General features: G+C 40.8%; 1 protein-coding gene across 19 annotated transcripts in view; it reads right to left on the bottom strand.

Annotated features, from left to right (window-relative positions):
* Positions 1-23,142, bottom strand: part of MYCBP2 (MYC binding protein 2) — a 184,351-nt gene that overhangs the window by 111,946 nt on the left and 49,263 nt on the right. For 18 of the 19 annotated variants that reach the window (XM_077343930.1, XM_077343933.1, XM_077343931.1 and 15 more), the window contains 9 exons: positions 22,120-22,324; positions 20,643-20,788; positions 19,754-19,855; positions 15,546-15,653; positions 5,357-5,476; positions 5,010-5,091; positions 2,614-2,731; positions 1,213-1,417; positions 892-1,045 (listed from right to left, as the gene is read on the bottom strand). In XM_077343930.1, the coding sequence (XP_077200045.1) occupies positions 892-1,045; positions 1,213-1,417; positions 2,614-2,731; positions 5,010-5,091; positions 5,357-5,476; positions 15,546-15,653; positions 19,754-19,855; positions 20,643-20,788; positions 22,120-22,324 (1,240 nt within the window). The remainder of the gene's footprint in view (positions 1-891; positions 1,046-1,212; positions 1,418-2,613; positions 2,732-5,009; positions 5,092-5,356; positions 5,477-15,545; positions 15,654-19,753; positions 19,856-20,642; positions 20,789-22,119; positions 22,325-23,142) is intronic. The other variant, XM_077343939.1, reaches the window with a different exon arrangement.

The raw sequence follows: 23,142 nt of genomic DNA, 5'->3' as shown, positions 1-23,142 counted from the left end.
CTGTGTGTCTTGCCCTTTCTGACCTCATATCCTCAAGGTCCCCTTTGAACCCTGTGGCCATTCTTTCCTGCTCTATTCTCTTTCATTATTATCTTTATCCTTTCATTATGCATCATCTTCTTCTTCCCCCATTTCTTGTGCTCAATTACTTCTCCCCTTTTTCTTTTAGCAACTCTTCTGGAGTGATTTCCAGAAATGCCAAATAAATATATATACCACATTTTTACCCAATGCTTCCTCCATAGAGCTGAGCATAGTGCTCTTCCCCATTTTATCATCACAACAAACTTGTGAAGTAAGAAAGGGTGAGCGTTTATAACTGGCCCAAGGTCACCCAGCAAACTACCATGGTAGTCACGGGATTTGAAACACTTGTCACCCAGATACCAGTTCAATTCCCCTCACCACTTCACTAGTTCTAATTAATCATTGTGATGAACTAAGAACTGAGAGCCAGCTTGGTGTAGTGGTTAGGAGTGCGGACTTCTAATCTGGCAAGCCAGGTTCAATTCTGCACTCCCCCACATGCAGCCAGCTGGGTGACCTTGAGCTCTTCACGGCACTAAGAAAACTGTTCTGACCCAGCAGGAATATCAGGGCTCTCTCAGCCTCACCTCCCTCACAGGGTGTCTGTTGTGGGGAGAGGAAAGGGAAGGTGACTGTAAGCCACTCTGAGTCTCTTTCGGTTAGAGAAAAGCAACATATAAGAACCAACTCTTCTTCTTCTAAATTTTTCAAGTAAAAGAGAAATAAGGTTTATTCTAGAAATAAAAATTCCAACTATCACTGGAAGATCTATTCAAAACTTATGACGCTGTCACAAGAAAGCCCTCCCCATCCTGCAAACAATGTCTCGTTAATTTTAAACACCTCTCCCCAAGCCATACGTACCTCCAAACAACATCATAAACGGGATCTAAACATACACCAAATCCTTGAAGATCCTCTTGTTCAGAATCATTGAATGTCTTACAACTCCCGTCAACTTTATTTATCAAGAGACATTTAAATGGAGGAGGCTCAGATATAGAAGAAGGTACCAAGCCTGGGGGGAAAAATCAGCCAATGTTATATGCTTACTCTTCAGTCATTGCTGGCAATTCAAAGATTTAGAAAGCACATGGGAGACTGTTTAGAAGAGGACACTGCAGCAGCACGCAGTTGAGGTAACTGGTTTGTTTCAATTATAATTAAAGTGGAAAAGAACCTTGCCTATTATATGTCTGCTGGCGAAGATTTCTGACGTAGCAAGCACATGAGAGTTGATCAGAGCTTCATCAATGCGAAGGAAGGTCTGGTCGCCGCTGGCCCCAATCCACGTAGCCTTCCGCCCATACTTGGATCCTATGTTAGGCATCGGTGCTGTTTTTGCATTCCAGTAAGGGATATCCAAAATGGGCCTGCCAAGTTGCCCTTTCTGAAGAGACAAGTTAGGAATTAAAGCACTGAATGGGAATGGGAAAACTTCCTCGGTGTTACTAAAAACATTTGTGGCACTTCAAATAAAAGAAGGGATTTTGTGAATAGACATTCCTGACACTTTCTATGCCTCCACAAACCTACTGTGTTTCAGTTCAACAAATATCAAAGACCTACACATTAGATGACTGGTATTATTAGGATATAGATTAAAATTCCCTGACCTGCATGGCTCAGGCTAAACCAATCTCAGCAGGTCTCAGAAGCTAAAGGGTCGCCGTAAATCTGCTGCGACTCAATGGCACTTTCCACCACCATCATAATACATTTTTAAAATTTATTTATTTTTGAGATTTCTAAATTGTCCCTCTCAAAAATGTTAATTAGTAATTCCTCATTGGTCTTGCCCTAGAATAAAGGTAAAGGTAAAGGTATCCCCTGTGCCAGCACCGGGTCATGTCTGACCCTTGGGGTGACGCCCTCTGGCGTTTTCACGGCAGACTCAATACGGGGCAGTTTGCCAGTGCCTTCCCCAGTCATTACCGTTTACGCCCCATCAAGCTGGGTACTCATTTTACCGACCTCGGAAGGGTGGAAGGTTGAGTCAACCTTGAGCCGGCTGCTTGGATTGAACTCCCATCCTCATGGGCAGAGCTTTCAGACTGCATGTCTGCTGCCTTACCACTCTGCACCACAAGAGGCTCTTTGCCCTAGAATGGGTTGACTTAAATAAGCGTATATGGAATCTTTTCAGATTAGACCCGAACCAACATACTGACGCTTAGCCCAATTAAGATGGGGAGTTCTCAGGGAACTAACACCCTGTCAGCCAGCCCGATCCCTTCTCCCACACAAATGGGCGTGGCTTTGGCAATGTGGGAGAGTGATGAGGTAAGCTTTCATTGCCTAGAGAACAACATAAGTGCCCAATGGGATGCTACTACAATGCTACTACAACCAAGTAGGCTTAGGCAGGGAAGAAAAGGAGGTAGCCTCTGTGAGGATAATTTTGGCAGGCCATGTCCACTTGAGTAAGATTCACATGCACTTAATATGCATGCTGGGAGCTTGCTTACAGAGTCAGGCAGCATCACTAATGCTAACCTGTTGGAACTATTGCAGGTATTACCAATACAAAGTACAACATATGACACAATCAACTTGTTTTTTTTTTTAATAAAAGACAACTCTTACAGAGAAGCTTCCAAATGTGAAGACCTGCCCATCCATTAACAGAATGGCTGTGTGGTTGCTGCCAGCAGTCACTTGTGTGCTAGGTCCAGGTAATGCCTGTACCAGAGTGGGACATCCCCTAGATCAGAGAAAGCCACTGTAAGCACATCCATTCTTACAAGAGTATTAATGCTCTATCAGAAACACACAATCCATATATATCATACACAATAATAAGAATGAACGTGTTTGTACAGTTAAATCATGAAGATGTAAAAGTCACCATATTGAGTTCAGCTTGCAAAGAATAAAAGGAAAGGTTTAAGCCATTAGCAGTCATTAGGGTAAGATAGGATTGCACAATTCAGAGGTTTCGATGCTGTTTAAATATTTATGCCGTATTTCAGTTGTGAGGAATGCCATCATGCTTTTGACTGATTTATTTCCCCCATAACTATGACTGGTCTAGGTGCGGTGTGCATTAACACTTGGCATGTATATAACCTGCAACTCAACAACAACTGACACCAGGTGGTTCTAGGACACCTGATCCAATATTATCAAACCACTTTTCAGTCAATAGCCTGTTATTGCACACTTTTCTACCCCAAAACCTCTGCCATTGACAGAAGAGCATACAACTTTCAGGTATGTAAATCTCAGAAACATAGAAGTAACTATTGTAGGTATTACTGACAATGACAATTTGATAATCAGTGTTCCCCTAAAGCTTTGGTGCCAGCATAGCTGCAAAATGAGTGAAGCCACTACATTATCATCAAAGGCCATGGTCCAAAAGTCAAATAAGAAATCCATAGAATTGTAGGATAGAATCATAGAATAATAAAATTGGAAGGGACCTCATGGGCCATCCAGTCCAACCCCCTGCACTATGCATGACACTCACAACCTGAATCAACTGAAATGGTTGATTTGGGTTCTGCTTAAGACTCTACCATGAAGATTCTGCTAGTTGCCCAGGATTGAACTTGGAACCACTCATGTATCTGGTGCTATGAAGGCCACCAATAAAGAAAAAGGCTAAAGGGATTAATCTTACTTGAAGTTGAATGTTATTTAGATTTATTCTGAGGCACAGGCATTGCCTAGCATTTGTGCTTTGTAACTTAACCTAGTATGCTAAACCCATACACATTTGTTTGCAGTGTATATATTGCTCAGGAAGGGGCTGCAGCTCAGTGGCAGAGCATCAAGCTTATTTATTTATTTATTATTTGATGATTTATATACTGCTCTCAGACTGGCTATCTTAGGCTGGTGAACAGCAAAATGCATGACATTTGAACAGTAAAATACATAAAGCATCCTAAATCAATTAACGATTAATTTAAGAAGTCTTTTTAAAATCGTCTGCAGCTGGTCTATTTAGACTTCAATAACTCACTTAATAACGGAGAATTGGATGGAGGAGTTGGGGGGAACGACAAGAGGAGGGAGACCTGGTAAATATAGTTCTTATTCCGATTGACTCAACCGTAAACCTATTGGAAGAGCTGTATCTTGCAGGCTCTGTGGAACTTAGAAAATCCTGTCAGGGCCCTTCATTCCACCAGACAGGAGTCAGGGCCAAAAAGGCCCTGGCTCTGCTTGAGGCCAAATGTATTTCTTTGGAGCTAGAAATGAGGGCCTGGACTGCGTAAGTACCAAAACCTTGAACTGGATCCAGAACTCGACTGGAAGCCAATACACAGCTGCCGCAGAACTGGACATATGTGGGCTTTCCATGTCCCTGGCAGCCACATTTTACACAAGCTTTAATTTCTGGAGCAGGGTCAAGGATAGGCACGCATAGAGTGAGTTACAGAAGTCTGGAGGTGACCGTTGCATGGATCATAATGGCCAGTAATACAGAGTCACTAATAGCTTTGCTTGGCGTCGGTGGAAGAACTCCAGCTGTGCTACCTTTTTGACCTGAGCCTCCATTGTTAAGGAGGCATCAAAGATCACTCCCAGGTTTCTGTCTGATTGTGCCACCCCACCATCCAGTCTGGGAAGGTGCTTGGCATGCAGAATGTCCCTGGTTAAATCCCCGGTATCTCCAGTTAAAAGAACTGTCAGTAGGTGATGTGAAAGCCCTTTGCCTGAGATCTTGGAGAGCTACCGCCAGTCTGAGTAGACAATACTGATTTTGATGGACCAAGGATGTGATTCAATATAAGGCAGCTCCATGTGTTAAGATGTAGCATGAAAGTTCAAGTACCAGATGACAGATTCTTATTGCTTAGATGCAGTTCCCATCCTAATCTTCCAGAAACTCTCTTGGAACAGAAATCAGATCTTATTTAAAGAGGGTTAGACCAGTTTAGGGAGATAATTTCCCCCCTAGTTCTTGCGAACAGATGAACAAAGATGCAATTATTCCACTATGCACATTTAATGGTAAAGTATCAGCATACCTGGAATTAACATCTCCATGTCCAAGCTGCCCATGTTGCCCGTATCCAAATGTATAAACATCGCCATTCTCCATCAGGACAACTAAGGGTTAAAACATGGCATTTTTCAGTGCATGTTTTTTAATAAGACTTCACAAAAGGAATTCATGCTGATGAAGAACAATGCACTACCTTCTTTTATCAGAGGCACCAAGTATCAAGGACTGCATTTATGTGTTTTCCTTACTTTACAAGCATTACAAGGGTTTCCAAAAGCTTTTAGTGGAGGAAGTTTTAATGACCTAACAGCAGCTGCAACCAAAAGATAAATCATAAGGTATCAATATGTGAATGATATAATTATTTACCTGAATGGTGAAATCCGCAGCTGACTTGCACAGCTCGGAGTTCACAGTCGAAGCGGACAGCCCCGGGTGGGTAGGTTGTGATTTTGCTGGTATCCTTCTCACTCCTATCTCCGCTTCCATCTACAAATATAATTCATAATTATACCTCTTTTCATCAGTCAACATGTTTCACAGTAACTAATCAGGATCACATTAGCCTGAGGTAAAACAGGATTACAGACTACAAAAATAAGACATTAAAAATAATTGTCAAAATTAGGAGGTGAAAATTTTGAGGAGATAGATCTTCAATGACAAACAGATATTCTGCTAAAATGAGATTCCTTGACAAAAAGGAGCATTCAGCCAGGTTGTGATCATCAGTGCTTCTTAAGCTTTAATTCAGCAGTGTTAATATATACGAGCATTTCCAACATAGAAGGAAAGAAAATAAGAGCAAGTGTTAAGAAACTTAATCCGTACACAAATCGTATTTTAAATGCTGGCTAATGTCATTTTTTTCTACAATATACTTATGAGGGAAGATGGATGGATATGTCAGCCTACTTCTTGTGTTTGGCAAATTCTACAATCTAAAAAGAAAGTGGTAGAGAGACCTTTTGTTACCTGCCTATAAGGCTTGTGCCACACCAAGCTCACAAACTCTATATATCTTTTGTCTAAAGAAATGAATAGTGTAATTAGTTGCAATGAACATTTTATCTGCTTTTTAGAATGTGCGTACTAATCCACTGTTCTTTAGAATAGCGATCCCCAACTTGTGGGCTGCGGACCACATGTGGTCCTTCGACTAATTGGAGGTGGGCCCCGAAGGACGCCTCCCCCCCCCGGCCCTTTACTTCATCCCCCCCAGCCCTTTACAACACAGTTCATTGTTGTGGCATGTCTGCATCTTATTTTGAAGGGATGTTTAAACATTACCATAGTGATCGAGAGCACTAGGGCAGTGGTTGAGAGTAGAGGAGTAAACTACCCCCCCCCCGGGCCTCAGTAAAAGGCGTTGAGTGGTCCCCGGTGATAAAAGGTTGGGGACCACTGCTTTAGAACATCAAATGAAAGAAGTGCTAATATTCACCTTCACTATTCGATTTTTTTTTCAAAGCATAAAGTTTGAAACAGAGGATATAGCTCCAAGGTTGGGAATAGGGGGAAGGTGCTGTCCCACTGAAGCAATTAATACTTCTTCATCCTGCCCTCCCATCATTCCTTTTACCCAAAATATTCTTGCCATTGTTCCAGAGACTAACACAGTAAATGCAAATGTTGAAAACTTAATGTTGAATTAAACATTGGCAAATAATAGAGCCATGTTTATTGCAATGAAATCCTGAAAGATGAACATGTTTTTTTTCTTCCAGCATAAGGTTTTGTGGGTAAACTCACTTGTATATGAGGGAGAGGCAGAGGCAAACCACCCGTTCCTCATTTGCCTTCAATGCCCTTTGTTGGGTTTGCCATAGGTTGGTTACGACTTGGGCACTTTACACACAAACACACACACATCTATAAGTGCTCGGTACTTATTAACCTATACATTTTCTTAAGTATACCAATACATGTAGCTGATTCTGAGTACAAAAATTGGGAGCTGAATAACTGGAATTTCGTGACACAATATCCTCAAAATCTGAAGATCTCAGACTACTAGGGCATATTTAAACTCAGTGAATTAAAATCCAAAGTTCAACTTGAATTTCCTGTTTATGAATGTAAATTCGATGCTTTCACAGAGATGTGGATAAGTGTTTAATCGCCTGGTGAAGGCAGCCAAAACACATGTTTAGTCATGAAAAGGTAGTACGGCCAAATTAATAAAGTTCACTAGGAGTGGATTGACGTACTGCCTTGGTTTGTTAAATTCCATCACAAGTGCTTTCAGCCTTAATGCATTTAGAAAAATAAGGCAAAAATGGCGTCCAATGTTCTTTTTGTGGTCCCCTTAATCTTATGAACCATGCAATGAGACAACAGAATAGAAAGAACTTGCCCTCTCATCCCCTCTACTGATACTATTTGAACTCCTCTATTTTGTACGACTGAGGGATGCGACGCAGGACTGTGGAGGCAGCTGTGCCAAGGGATCACTAAAAGTCAGACACAACGGAATACCTGACAATAACTACTACAACAATTTTGTACTGCCTATAAGAAGTGGCTGGTAGAGATGAATGAACCCCAATTTCCTGTAGACTTGGAAAGTCTGTAAATGGCCAGTGCAATACTCTAGAATTCTGCAAAAAGCAAAAAAAGCAACAGTATTATTTAAAAGGTCAAGCTCTTGGTCAAAATAATGCAGCTGAGTTCTCTCTCAAAGAGCATGGAACCAGGTTAAGTGTCAGACTCCCTCCTGTACTTGCTTGTGCCGAGTAGTATATAATAGCCCCAAATGGTCCATACTCCTGCATTCAGACGTCGCAACTAACTTGAGTTGGTATGGCAGATTGATTGATAGTCTTCAATCCTGGCATACTGCACAAGAAAGAGGCAACATCATGGGAAGGAGGCAACATTAGAGCTAGGAGACAACCTTAGGGGATAACCTCAGCCTCTGTGCCCTGTTGCTGACTATCCACGGGGACTGGTTGACCACAGTGCAGGCCAGGATGCTGGACTAGATGGACCACTGGTCTGATCCAGCAGGGCTCCTATGTTCTTATGATGAATAAAGGGTGAGCATAAGACTCAAATTTAACCAGATTCATGACTGCAACAGACAAACTAAATTTTATTCTTAATTTCTAATGGCAGCCTAAGAAACCTGTTCTGGCTACATGGGAATTTCCCCAAGTGATGACTCTAGGTTGGCCTAGGAAACAGGTACAAGTCAAGAGAAGATGGTATAAAAAGGAGAACAGAAAGGAATTGTTTGAGGGGGGAAATTAGTAGCATTATATTAGAAGCATCCCTGTAATTTAGACGTCCACAATGTTATGATCCACCAACATGAGAACAAATATTTTTTCTCTCTCAAGGTGAAATAAAAAGAGCACAGGCAATACGAGTCTCTCAGCTTTGATTACAGTCAGAACCCAAAGGAGACAACATTGAGGAAGTTCTATCTTTATCAAGACCAAAGCTGCAAATGGTGAGCTGGTGGACAGGGATAGTCAACCTGTGGTCCTCCAGATGTTCATGGACTACAATTCCCATGAGCCTCGGCTCATGGGAATTGTAGTCCATGAACATCTGGAGAACCACAGGTTTACTACCCCTGGGTGGACTGATGTGCGGGAAACTGTGTCACATGTCAGAGCAATATGTGAGTGGCATTCCGTCAATATTATTTTTAAAAAGCTATTAACAACTTTATTACTACTAAAATAAAAGAACAGCCAAACAAAGGATATTCTTCTATATGAAAGTTATATCTCCTTCTAGTTAGCCCTGTTAGTCTGCAAAACTGGCAAGAGTGAGAACTTGCTTGATATAAGGAGAAAGCCTGGATTAGCTTGACAGTCCAAAATGCACAGTAAAAAGGCTCAAGAAATAAATGATTTTGTTCTGCATACTGAGCAAATATGAGGTCTGAGGAAAAGTGTTTGCACTCAAAAGCTCCCACCTTGAATAAATCTTTGTTGGCCTTAAAGGTGCTACTGTACCTTTTATTATGATTTTATTATAATTTTATTATGATTTTCAAAGTTAATCTACCCAGATCTTGGTTAATATGCCTTTCAGGAACTGAATGTTTTCTAGATTCAGGTGTATAGCCATGTTGGTCTGAAGCAGCAGAACGAACTTTGAGTCCAGTGGCACCTTTAAGACTAGCAAAGTTTTGTTCAAGGTGTAAGCTTTTGTGGGCATGCACACTGTCAGATACAGATATCTGTAGAAGTGTGCATGTGGACAAAAGCTTATACCTTGAATAAAATGTGGTTAGTCCTGAACATGCGACTGGGTTCAAACTTTGTTCTGAATGTTTTCAAGTAACAATAAAAAAGAGGGAGATTGGGGGGAGGCAGGTTCGGTATTGGATATGGATACAAAAGACTGGGCTCACAAACATGGATTCAGCCATGAGGCACACTGCGTAGGCCAGCCATCTCAGAAAGTACTACGATGAGGATAACATAGGGTAATCTCACATACGTTGCATTGAATTCTTCAGAGGTAGACCAAATTATGATGATATTAAATAAACAAACTTCAAGACGTTACCAAAAGGATGTTACTGTGAATGGGAACTGAACAGCCACTCCACACGTACAATTTTAAGTTGTGTAAAAAATAGAAATGAAGGAACACATTGCTCTGAAGTCATATCCTTGAGGTTTAATAGAACTAATAACATAGATTAAATGGCTTGAGGCTTGCCATGTTATGCAATATATCCTTAGAGCACCCCAACCTTGTGCTTATTAGTAGAGGAAGTTATATATTAAGGGACGGGCTGGTATATACAAAAATATAAATGTCACAAAACACTCACGTACACAAAATACCCCACTGAGCATGCTCCAGGAGCAATGGAATGTTGAGGACAGCTGAGTGAGGACAGCTGAGTGTCCCTTAAGAAGGCAAGTGGAGAGGGACTCTGCATACTTAAGCTTATACTACCTCATCAGAAGGTGAGATTGGAGGATGTGCCCACCACACACTCCCTCCCTCTCAAAATGTTTTAAAGGTATTTGACAACTTTGAAGTTAACAATTTACAGGTGGTAAAAAATCAGGACTGGAAGATAACTGCCCCCTATTACTCCAATTAAGCTCTCAACCCTTCAAGTTGCTATAGTGACAGAGCCTTCAATAATTTATATTATTCCTAGAACAGGGGGCAAAATTTATTTATTTATTTATATTTATTTCTGGCTCTCAGTGAACCGGCTCACGGAGGTTCACAATAAAAATGTCTCATAAAATAATATAGTCCTAGAAACGTTGTAAAATACAATTCCCAAAATCCCCAAAGTATAACAATCAACATGGTAACAACAATATAAAATACAACTTTCCCAACGCTTCAAGTCCCCATCCAGTCAAATTTAGCAACTGAATAGTCAGGGTATAGATAACCGACCTCTGAGCCCAGTCTAACACTGGGGCTGGGAAACCAGATCTCAAAACCCCGGGATCCTAACCCAGCCTCAACCAAACGCCTGGCGGAAGAGCTCCGCTTTGCAGGCCCTGCGAAACATGTTTGCTCAGTCACCCTCCCCCAAATTCTCCTACAGACCAAATGGAAGGAAGTTAAAAACACCTTTGTACTATATCACTCAGGCTCACCTTGCTTCCAACCATAGCAATATATGAGCCAGTTTATAGACTTTGGTATGCTATACTTTTCATAATCTGTTCCACAGATATGAATGTTTCAGAATATTATCTCTTCTGTAGTCAGTTTGAATTGTTTAATTCTATCAAAGCAAGCACAGACTAAATAAATGAAATAAATCTTTGTTTTTATAGCTTATGTTTCCTGAACGATCAGGCAGGTGACAACATAAATGACAGAAATCTGGCACAATAATTCTCACCTACTCTACCAAACTTCATAATTTGTTTCAAGTTTCTTCAGACTAACTATAGAAGAGATAAAATTCTGAATCATTCTTACCTGTGGAACAGATTTATGAAAAGTATACTATCAAAGTCTATAAGGCAGCACATATATTACAACTAACAAGCAATTTGTATTTTTCCATTATAAACACAAAACAGTTTATACTGAAACAGATTTAAACCTAATTTGTACACTTTTTGTGTTTTGAAGAAAGCTGCACAGTTAACAATCAAATATAATTACTTGGTTTAACTATGTAGCTTTCATTTTTAAAATAGAAAAGTGTTAACATTTATGTTTGCCAGGAAGCTTTTTACAACTTGCTAGGTCTTATGATATTCTGTTTCTCAACGCCTACAGATTTTAGGTCACTTCAAACTCATAATTTCTTTGAAGAACACGATTTCCAGAGCAGCCTGTTTGATATAATTCTGCTGAGTCCGAGGCTCACTATGCACACAAATCTTTCCGCAGATTTTCAGAGCAGTAAGTCTTTAATCTTGACTTTTGATGTTATGTGCCTTACACACCTTCTTTTTCCTCCATTCAGCAGCTACAATTTTAAAAACTGCACTTTTATAAATTGGGGTAGAATGTCACTTGTGATGTGTTGGGGGTAGCAACCAAAGTTAAAAAAATAATAATGCAATTTCCCTATCACAGCTGCACAGTGGCATCCAGTATGTCCCTTCCACTTAAATCCTCATGGTTGGAGTTTTTAAACATGTATATTAGTGTTAGTTCACTGAATGAAAGGGAACAGAAAGGAACATAGGCAAAGGGAAGGAAACCTAGTATTGAAACTGACCAGACTTTTTGAAATTGGCAAGCAGCTGCTAAACCCCATTTTTTATATTGCTGAGCTCCAGGAGATTCTCTGCTGTACTGTGAAAACTGAGAAGGAGTCACAAGACCTCATACTAAGGGAACATGCTGGGTGTACAGAATGCACAATAAAATGCACTAACAATGGAACTGCAGCTGTGATCCTTGGTAATGAACGTGTGTGGATACACACTTGTGCAAAGTCAGCTGCAACTCCACCATGCTTTGAACATGGTTGCAATTGGTATGAGAGAACAGTTCTCTGACAGAAGATCTGGAAAGCTTTTTTTTTCCAGAAGAAAAAGAGCTGTTTTTTTGTATCTGAAGGATTCTCAAAGCAGTTTACAATCGCCTAATCCCTCCCTACAACAGACACCCTGTGAGTTGGTGAGGCTGAGACAACTCTGAGAGAACTGTGACTGGCCCGAGGTCACTCTGGTGGTTGCATCTGGAGAAGTGGAGAATCAAACACAGTTCTCCAGATTAGAGACTGCACCATACCAAGCTGGCTCTCAATTGGTGTCCCACTAAAATGGAGGAGAAAAAAAAGGGGGGGTGGAGTCTCGCAGATACCTTAGCACAGCTGCATAGCAATGCTAATTTCCTGCCTTTCCTTGCAAATTTGTGTGGTTATCTAATTCAATCCTGCATACTGGTTGTGATTAGGGTTGTGCTCTTTGGCGTCCGAAGCAGCCGTTCCAGGCCAAAGCAGCCAGCACTGTGGCGTGGGGGGAAGGGGAGGTGCAGGCGCCAGCACACAACCTGGAGCCTGCATGTAGTCACAGAGCTCTGCACCTGCATGTGTGTGCCAACTGATGTGCCGGCGCCCGTGCCTCCCCTCCTCCCCCATGCCGTGGTGCTGGCTGCTTTGGCCTGGAACAGTCGCTTTGGATGCCGCTGCCCACAACCCTAGTTGTGATCTTGGCAGTGTTTTAGAGCCTGCCCTGTGTCATTTGCACTCTGTCCTCCAAATGGCTCCATCCCTAATGATTCTTAAATTTGGCAGGTTACAAAAGGTCCATGTGGCTGCCACCATTTTAATGCTAGGCTTCCAGAGGCTGCCAAAATGACCCTCCCTCAACTTTATCTGGTAAAGCATGAAAAGAAACAACGTTTTCAAAGCTTTAGGCTTCCCATCCCTGTGTCTCTCTTTATATATCATGTCACTTTCATTCCACACTTTCATTCCACTTTCATTCCACCCTGCTATTTGTTGTTTGCATGAGGCATAGAAATATTTTTTTTTCACCAAGGACACTGTTCCCCTTTCAAGTTAATACCAGCAGAGAAGAAAACCTCACCCAGTTTTCCTTTTAAACTTCCCCTATTGTTTTAATTTTTTAATCTAGTGATCCAAGACTATTGCTAGACTCATGCTGCTTGTCAATTTTTCTTTTTAATGAGAGCCAGCTTGGTGTAGTGGTTAAGAGCAGCAGCTTCTAAACTGGAGAGCCAGGTTTGATTTCACATTCCTCCACATGCAGTCAGCTAGATGTCCTTGGACCAGTCACAGTTCCCTCAGAGCTCTCAGCCATACTTACTTCACAAGCTGTCTGTTGTGGGAAAAGGAAGGGAAGGCGATTATCAATCGCTTTGAGACTCCTTTGGGTAGTGAAAAGTGGGATGTAAAAACCAACTCTTCTTCTTTTTTCAGTATACAAATTCCATTTAGAAGAAAAAGCAGAGTTGGTTTTTCTACCGAGCCTCTAAGGAGGAAGAATGGCGGAAGGGGACAACCTTGATGTGGGTAGGCTTGTGATCTTTGAGGAGCAGCAAAAGTGTTTGCGTGGAAAAATCCAAAGGAATCTACATGCTTTTCAATTCACCTTTGGCTTAGAAGCGAAACGAGGAAAATCGGCAAAAAAGCACTCTCAGAAAATCCGAGGAAATAGCAATCAGAAAGCAAACTGAGCACTGAAGAAAGGAAAGTCAACGCAGAACAACAAAGAAAACCCAATGGATATGTTCAGTGTAAACAAAGGAAAAAACAGACCTCAGTTACTGCCATCCTCAATTTTCCAAATGTAAATCTAGAGTTCTTCCTTAACAGTTTCCTTACTTGAGCCTTCTTGTGTTTTAGAGTGATTCACAACACGATCAATGCAATTGAAGATTTACAAAACTACTGACACACACCACCACTTTTCTATTTTATTCATGATGGGCCATGCACTCTTTCTTGTTTCCAGCATGCTTACTCCTAAGAGACAGAACACAAACTTTGAAAACTAAAGGAGAGTTGGCAGTGAACCCTTTCTTTGCTCGCCGTCATAAGCAAAACTAGATAAGACAGGCTGAAGTAATGCCTGTTTGGCACTGTCACCATTCAGGGCACCTTCAGACCTAGGATGACGTTGCTATTTGCAAGGAACACCAACAGCCAAGTAAGCAACGGTGCAGCCCTTCTATTCAGTCAACATGCAGCTGTGCAGCCGCTCAGGAGGCTGAGCAGCCAGTAGCAAATAGAAGTGCTTATAAAGACAGGAGGCCAACAACAGCAAGGATTGGCACAGAGGCTAGGTGACCCTATTCTGCTAACCAATGGCGGCTGAGCATGACAGAGAAAAGGCCCAGAAGACTCAGATCCTGTCTCCTGAAATCTGAAGATGAGCAACAGTGTTAGAGACAGCTTGTCAGGGGTTAGTACAGGCCTGTGGGTGCCAACCCTGAAAGCAGACCTTTAATTCAATACCCAGGTCACTTATTTAGACTACAGAACGTTCAAAAAGTGGTGCAGAGCTTTCTTTCCTTACAATAAAGATCCTCCATTAAATTGTTCCTAACGTTACTAGATCAAAAAGGTCATGAAATTCAAGAGTCCAGTAATAGTTCTATGTGATTCCCTAGCAGTAGGATTAGCCATGACAGTCTTCCTAGCTCTAAAATAATTTATGACCTCTAATGGATGAGAAAACCCAATTCATACTTGGATGAATAATTCAGCAATTTCACAGTGAACCTTCCTTTGCCATTTTTGTCATTTGTGTGCCCATTTATTCTTTTGTACGGAGATTATCCAGGCCAAACCACAGAAAGGTACTTCTAGCATGTGATAACAGATAGTAAACCAGTAGGGGTTCATTTCACTCCCTACGTATGCTTAAGTGATTACAGCATTCAATAAAACACTCCTGCTAACAGATTAGAATTGAGGGCCAGTCCTTGATCACAATGGCATTTTCTATGGCAAGGGGATAGCTGAACTTAATGTTGCAGTGTAAGACAGAAATGAAGGCATGACACACCTGAAGAATACCTGTACAATCTGGAAAAGCAGAGGAATATTTGTAGAGGTTAGAAAGGGTGGTCAGTTTCCCATATCTTCCAACCTTTGTAGAAACTCTTGTTTTTCCAGATTGTACAGAAATTTGTGTGATTTCCCCTGCAATATAGGAAGAAGTTCAGCTATTACTTTTCCTTTTGCCATGGAAGGTTCCCTTGTGGCCAGGAACTGGCCGTCAATTCGAATCTGTTAGCTGAATAATCTGGAATTCTCATTTGGTAAGGATCTTACTGGATCAGAATCCCAAAGATCAACAAATAAAGGAAACCTTGCAATTTTATTTCCAGCCAGTGATAACACTAGAAAGAATAATTTGTCCTACCTCTAATTTCTTATTAAGAAAATAAAAATAAATAAAAAACAATGACATGCATTAAAGAAAAGGAAAATTAAAATTTCACACTCTTACAGGTACAAGCAGCTCAGCACTGAAAATGTGTTTTCTTTCTCCTCAGGGTACAGAAGATTAACAAGAAACTGTGAATGGTGTATGCTTCGCTATTAACACCCATTGGATAGAAAAAAATAACTTTTAGGATAGGTGTAAGTCAACCCCAGTCAATAAGGAAGACCAAATACCTTTGTTCTTGTCCCGTTTATGCTTTAGCTGTGGAGGATGGGGTCTTACTCTGGCTAGAGCCTGCTCTCGATGGTTCATAAAAATGGGACCAGGAAATACAAGGGGGCCTGAGGAGAAAATTTTTTGCACATGCATAGGAAAGCTCACAAAACGGAAATACAGTGTTCAACAAAAATCCAAATTAAACGCATGAAAAATGATGCAATATTCAGTAGTCAATACTTCACACTTTTAGAAAAGGCGCTAAAATTGAACGACAATCCGAGCACTTGTTAATTATACACAATTATAAATGCATGATAGTATTACAGGGAATCAAAACTGGAGCTCCCATGTGACTGTACACATCACTGTATTTTCTTAGCAAAAGCCATTATGTACCAATCTTAAGTATGCAAGCATTCTATCAAACTACATATTTATTTATTTAAAATATTTATAATTTTGCTTTTTGCAGTGGCACTGGAATAATTTTTAAAAAAAAACAACCATCACAATAAAAGCCTACACAGCTCAAAATGCATCCTAATTTTTTTTAAAACTGAGAATTCTGCCATTAAGCATCTCAAGAGCCATCGTAGTGATTTAAACTCCGTCCTTCCTGAATGCCGTAGATTTCAGCGTCTAGCTGTGTTGGTCTACAGCAGATCAAGATGGGTAGCCATGTTAGTCTGTTTGTAAGCAGGGGCATGCAAAACAAAAGGGAATATTGGGGTTTGGGTATACTGAACCCGACATGTATCAGTCTTTTCTGATATTCCCGAATTCCAATGCCAGTACGGTATTCAGATTCAGTACATATTCGGGAAGGCTGAATTTTTTCATCCCCATTATATCTTATTAGAGCCTCTTGTGGTGCAGAGTGGTAAGGCAGCAGCCATGCAGTCTGAAGCTCTGCCCATGAGGCTGGGAGTTGAATCCCAGCAGCCGGCTCAATGTTGACTCAGCCTTCCAACCTTCCGAGGTCGGTAAAATAAGTACCCAGCTTGGTTGCTGGGGGGTAAACGGTAATGACTGGGGAAGGCACTGGCAAACCACCCCGTATTGAATCTCCCAAGAAAACGCTGGAGGGCATCACCCCAAGGGTCAGACATGACTCAGTGCTTGCACAGGGGATACTGTTACCTTTTTATATCTTATTGGGAAGGGATCTGGTCATTTGTACATTTGAATTATATTGCCTCCAAATGATTTTTACAAATGAGAATAAAACCCCTTATCAGTAGAAGCAAAGAGGCACTTGGGCTAACAAGTATAAAAAAAGATAAACAATAAAAATTATGGGTGAACTATGTAGGCTACATGCACCTGACCCAAACTTCATGCAGAACTAGGAGATGAGGAATATAGTGAGGAACATTTGTTTAAGAGAACTTGTTCTATCTAAAGTTGAGAATTAATTCTGAGAGAAAAAAGTGTCCCTTAGCATTAAGCCATGGTACAGGGCAAAGAAGAGCTTTTCGAAATCAAACTAGATGAAAACCAAGTTAACTGTTACCTATTTTAAACTCCAGCTTTTAAAAAAGAAGATACCTAAGGACACATTTCTGGAGGAAGAGCCCTCTTGGTAGAAAGGAGGGAGTCCTGGTATTGGAAAAGTATGGACAGGGTCCTGTGGTAGGTTTTTGCCTCCTCTAATTCTCCCGGTGCTATTTTCTCTCTCTGCAATTTTCCCTTTCATACACAAATTGAAGTAACTTATACATCCCAGCAGTGACTCCCGAATATGTCAGCAGCCTTCTGCACATTTCGATAACTCCTGGTTTGTCACCTCACCAAACATGACAGCTTAGCATCTTCCCACTTATCTTCATTTCATGCAGCTGTGCATCGTTAACCAATTCTTATCTCATCGTTCCACTGTCATTTAAGCAGCAAAATTTTTTTGTTGCTGACCCTGTGGTTCACTGAGATTCACACAACCTCTCTCGCTATACTACTGTTTGACACAGATCTCCCACTTTCTCATTTACAGATTGTCTATGAAGGCAATCTGAAGATAAAGGGTCTTCTAAAAATATAAGGCATTGGCTGTCAGTGGCTCATGGGAATTATAGTCCATGGACATCTGGAGAGCCACAGTTCAGCCACTGCTGGCCAAGTGGCTTTATCATTTGTAAAAGGTCTTTTTGCCTGTGCTCTTCAGTTCTGGCTTAGCTTGCAGTTACAACTTGTACGTTTCCTTTTGATTTCACATAAAAATTGGACAACGCAGGGGTCTGATTTAAGACTGCTGCTGAGTACACCGTTCTTTGTCATGAGCATCTATGACAATATGATACACGAAGGAAATCCTCAAGTGAAAAGAATAACATGCAAATAAAGACCAGATGTCCTGGTACATCTTCACCAGAGGTGACACATTTTCTTATGGGAAAAAAAATCTGTTTTGCATTAGTTTGCTAAGTATCTTAAAATGCTACCGTCTCCACCCAGGAAATGTGGCTAAGCTCATGATCCACTAAGAATTCCAGGAAGCAGGGGAAAGGGATTAACTTCTGAATTGGTCACAACCCAAATATGGAAGATTTCTGTCCCTCCCCCACATCCAAACTTCTTAAAATTGTTGCAGACCAAGGAGTGATTGGATGAATCTCAAATTCCAATTGTGAAATTGTGAAAACAACTCATTCTACAATTGCAAATGACCAGTTAGCACTAAATGGACAGTCATGTCGGCCACCTGAGTTGTTCAGAGAGTTGTTCTGTCTTATAAAAACAAATAAAACATTATCATTCTTTTTGCTACCTCCCCAATATGTTCAGAAAGACAAAGGAGTACTATCAAGGCAAAAGCTATAAGTTCAAAAACTTCACTGAGGCATACTGTCAGCGGTACTGCTAGTTTCAACTTCTTTTGTCAAATTAATCTTCAATGCCAGATGAAGCTGACCAAAACAAAAGTAACCCGAACTTACTTTAAAATTAAGTTAGTGGATTCAGTTCACCCATCATAATTTTATGTTTATTTTAAAAATCTGCATTAAAATAAAGATGGAAATGCTGAGCACCCATCTAGTGGATAAAGGCTCCAGGATGCCCAGTTCCGTATCAACTGATTTTTGATCTCTGCAGTGAGAAGTGTTGGCCCTCAGATGCCAACGCCTTGCAAGATGCATTATTCGGTTAGAGGAAAAATTTGTATGCATTTGTTATCAGAATGCAAAATGTACCTGTGATTTGCATGCACGTAACTTTCTTCTTTAAAATACACAGAAACAGGTTCCATTCTCTCCCACTCATCCCCTCTTTAATTTGCATAGCACAGTAGCCTGTATTTTATACTCTGGTATATCTAGATCCAAGAACAAAACGTAGCACAGGAATCCTTTCTAAGGCATTTTCCAAGGCATTTAGGAGAAGTTATGTTCAAACCTAGGAAGTTACATTTACATCTTTGCTGAGAAGGGAAATTCTCCAAGGACATATAAAGACTTCTGGCAGACTTTTTTGCTTAATGGCGGGAGGGGTGCTTTGCTCCAAGTTCTCCTTTCATCTGATAAACCCACTGACTTTCTGCACTTTGAATAGTGAGGGGGAGGTTTGCAAATAAAAAAGCATTTGTGCCAACACAACTCTCCCCATTAAGGTTTAGGACTCACTTGGGACTTAAGTAATAACCTAAGTGATATAAATCGCTGAAGAAATCATGTCAACAATGCCCTTTGGTTGCTTATGGTCAACTAGACAGACTCTAGGCAAGAGAATAATACATGGTCACAAATCAGATATTAAAACTAGAAACACTTAAGCCAGTAAGGGACCATTATATCCCCCGAGATGTTTACTAATAGGCTTGAAGGATGCAATACTTCAGTGGTAGGCTTCAGCTAAAATGGGCACATCAGATACTATCTGGGACTCAACAGCCTTTTGAGATGGTTAGCTCATGACAAAAACTGACTGTGCCTACTTACAGGTTTATATTTACCATTCAGACTTGTCCTATTTTGAAAATTCATCACTTGCTCTTTGCCTGGTCTGTGATTTCATCTTGAAAGATTATTCTAGTACTTCAGGAGAAAGCAAGCATCCCAAACAACAAGAAAGCAACAGAACATCTAAAGCAAAGTCATTCACATAAAATTCACCTGCACAATTTATTTGCTAATCTGTTAATCGCTCTAAATTTCTCAGAATATTGTTTATTCATCAAGCCTGATTTTGTAGGAAGCGGTTGGGGGGGGGGGGGACAGATCTTGCATACCTCTCCCTTCTTCCAGTCTGTGTCTCCTGTTCACTCGCTGTCGCTTCTCTTCTTGCCGTAACTGGAGGTGTTCTTCAATATTAACTCCAGGCACAGGGACAGCTGTAATAGTTAATAGGCAACAACGCTCAACATTTGAAAGGCTTTGAAACACATACTGTTATGATTGACACAGATGTATACACCAAAAAATGCATCTGTACACGATTTCTAAAACAATTTCAAACTGAAGCGCTGGGCAAAAGTCATTACTATTCATCTGCCGTGAAAGAAGCTTAACTTTTCTCTGAAAAATGAAAATGTAAGGTCTTGACTATCCTCAGTGTATTGTCTGTCAGGTTCACATCTTGTTCCATGTGAAAAATAAATGCTATTTACTACAAAACATAAGAGTGAAATGCTATTTTCCCTTCATGCTTAAAGTTTGAATGCTTGCTCTCTCTTACACACACAAAACAAAATTAGGATGGCACTGGCTTGCAAAAAAATTGTGAATAAATTGGCTATTTTATTAGTAAAATATCATAATAATCTACAATAGCAGTGCCCCTGAACCACAAGTTTGGTCAACATATTTAAATGAAGGAGATAAAACTAGATTTTGAAACACATTATCTAAAGGCATGAAAAATTTTAAGCTCATGCAATTGTAAAATGAGTTCAGAGTACATTTAATCCTCTGTTAATTAAACCTGTGCTTGCAAAGCCTTCTGCGCGACTATCAAGAATTATGGTTCACAAAGAAAAGTGATTTTAACATCGGCGTGCAGATCTGGCTTTAGGAGGCTGGTCATCATACGTTACCCCAAAAAGAGAGGAGGTGAAACAAAAGAGGCTTTTTAATATCTTTCTGAGAAGGTTTCACACATTTCAGTTTTAGATTGCTTACCCAGCAAAAGGTCCAGCGGGATCATCTCTTTCACAGCATCCAAGATTCCTCTTTGCCTGGCCTCCTGGCCATCGAGTTCTCTAGCACAGGCTTTGCAGCACCCGCACACCGCACAGCCAGACTCTCCAGAGCCACACCCACAGATTCTAGGGGGGGGGGGAGGTGGGGAGAGAGAAAAGTATTATCAAATTATAGATGCTCACAACACTCATTCATAGAATGATAACTGTCTTATTTCATCAAAATCACACATCAAATTTTGCAATGGTTACTTTATACTTCTTACGGAAACCTTTCTGTAACATTGAAGAGGTTTCTTTTTCCTGTTGTATCTAAAGAACAGTCTCACAAAAGCTCATGCTGGACTAAATATTGTTCAAAGTGTTACTGGACTCCTGTTCAGTTTTCCTAAAACGGCTACCCTGCTGGAATACTTGTTACAAGCCAAGAAGACAATTAGCCACACAGCTTATGATCGGGTTTTTGCATCCCAACCCAAACAAACTTAGCAGTTAAACACCCGCCCCACTCCAGAATTTCAAGGCCAGCAGGATACAACTCAAACCCAGATTTCCGTCTATCCTGGATTATTGCATGCAGCACCACTAAGTATAAGAGCAAACAGGAGTTTACACTGAAGCATATACTAAAGGTTGCCTTTTCCCACTTTGATATTAGAGTCTGTCTTTCAGTACGGTCTTTTTAAAACAGGAAGATTAAAGATCTGACATCCATCTACTAAGCCACGTACTCCCACGTTTCATTCCCATTGTCAAGTTGTTTACCAACCATCAAACCATTGTTACCATTGCTTCTGACAAGACAAGTAATTACTTCCTTTACCAAAAGGTATTTTTTCCCAAACAGCTTAATGTTGAAAAGCAGAAATATATGAAAATTTTGCCGACAAGTATAGATAGCCATAACAGATTCTCTGTAGTATTACCAAAGAACTGAAGTGTGTTTTTAAAAGCTTATTTCAGGACCCCCTGGCATACAACAACTCATGACTTCCCACTTTTTCACCCCACTTTCTATGTCTGTTAACCGTAAGCCTCAAACTGTGGCTTTCACTATTTGGTGGTTGAGCACTGTATTTTTCTTGGAAGAGGCTTTTCAGAGGAAAAGTAGCATATAAATACTTGAATAAAAGGAAAAAAATATAGCTGTAGGCAATTCAGAAGCTGCTGCTCTCGAAGAAAATGCCACCTGTATTTATATCTCACCTTATCCTCAAACAGGGACCTGAAGGTGGTATACAGAGGGGAGCTGACAAGGTTTCAGGCACTGACCAGACCCAATAAACTATAGCAAGGTTGTAGCATCAGGAACTTTCCAACCACTGCTTGAAGCAGTTATGGGGTATTCCTTCTGCTACTGCCCCACTGCAGTAACAGCAGCAATACAAGTCAGCTAAATTCCATAACAACTGTTCCCAAGGCTGTTCCCAAGGCTGAGTATGAAACATTTTCCTTACCCTCCAGGGACTCTGTCAGGACGTCCACTACTAACACAACTCGCTCCATAGCCTGTGCAGTCCCCACAAACAGTGCATACCATACACTGCTCCAGCTTCCACTTATGCATGCCTGGTGGGCACATCATGGACTTCTCATCTTTTTCATCTAGTTCCTCTTCTAAATCTTCATCCATCGCTGTTGCCATGTTCTCTACTCCAAAGCCTAGGAGAGAACCAAAACTGATCCATGCCAGATTCTGTAAACCAGTGCAGCATTACAGGATTCATACAGCACAGGGGTGGCCAAACTGTGGCTCTCCAGATGTCCATGGACTACTATTGCCATGAGCCCTTGCCATCGTGCTGGCTGGAGCTCATGGTGACTGAAAGCCATGGACGTCTAGGGAACCACAGTTTGGCTACCGCTGATATAGAGGATCTAAGCCAAGAAAGCAATAATTCTGTAATAGTTATGTTACATTTATTAGGTTTATATCCCACCCCTCCCGACAAGTCGGCTCAGGGGCGGCTTACATATAAAAAGGCAAGCAGCCCTTACAATAGTTCATGCATATATATAAAACAATAAAATCAATGTTCCCCCCCACTGACAGGCACATCTAAGACTCTAAAAACCTAATTTAAAAAATTACAGTACACAATTGCTTGCATAAAACTAAGGTGACTACATGTAGTGACTAAAAATTAAATATAGAATTAATCAAAGTTTTCCCCAAGCCCCATTCTACAGGATCTTAGTGCTCAGTAAATAAGCTTGTCCAGGATCAAAGTTCTCTTTATTTAAAACATCTACCTTTAAAAAAAAAAACGGTTCAAGGAGACACAAAAGCTTATTCCATGATATTTGTAACAATGAACACATACCAAAAATCTTGCACACACACAAGTATACTATAGAACAGGGGTAGTTAACTGCAGCCCTCCAGATGTCCATGGACTACAATTCCCATGAGCCTCTGCCAGAAAATGCTGCCAGCAAATGCTGACAGGGGGTCATGGGAATTGTAGTCCATGGACATC

Source organism: Paroedura picta, chromosome 6 (assembly GCF_049243985.1).
Source record: "Paroedura picta isolate Pp20150507F chromosome 6, Ppicta_v3.0, whole genome shotgun sequence".
Taxonomy (NCBI): Eukaryota; Metazoa; Chordata; class Lepidosauria; order Squamata; family Gekkonidae; genus Paroedura; species Paroedura picta.
This window is presented reverse-complemented; position numbering and strand designations above follow the sequence as displayed.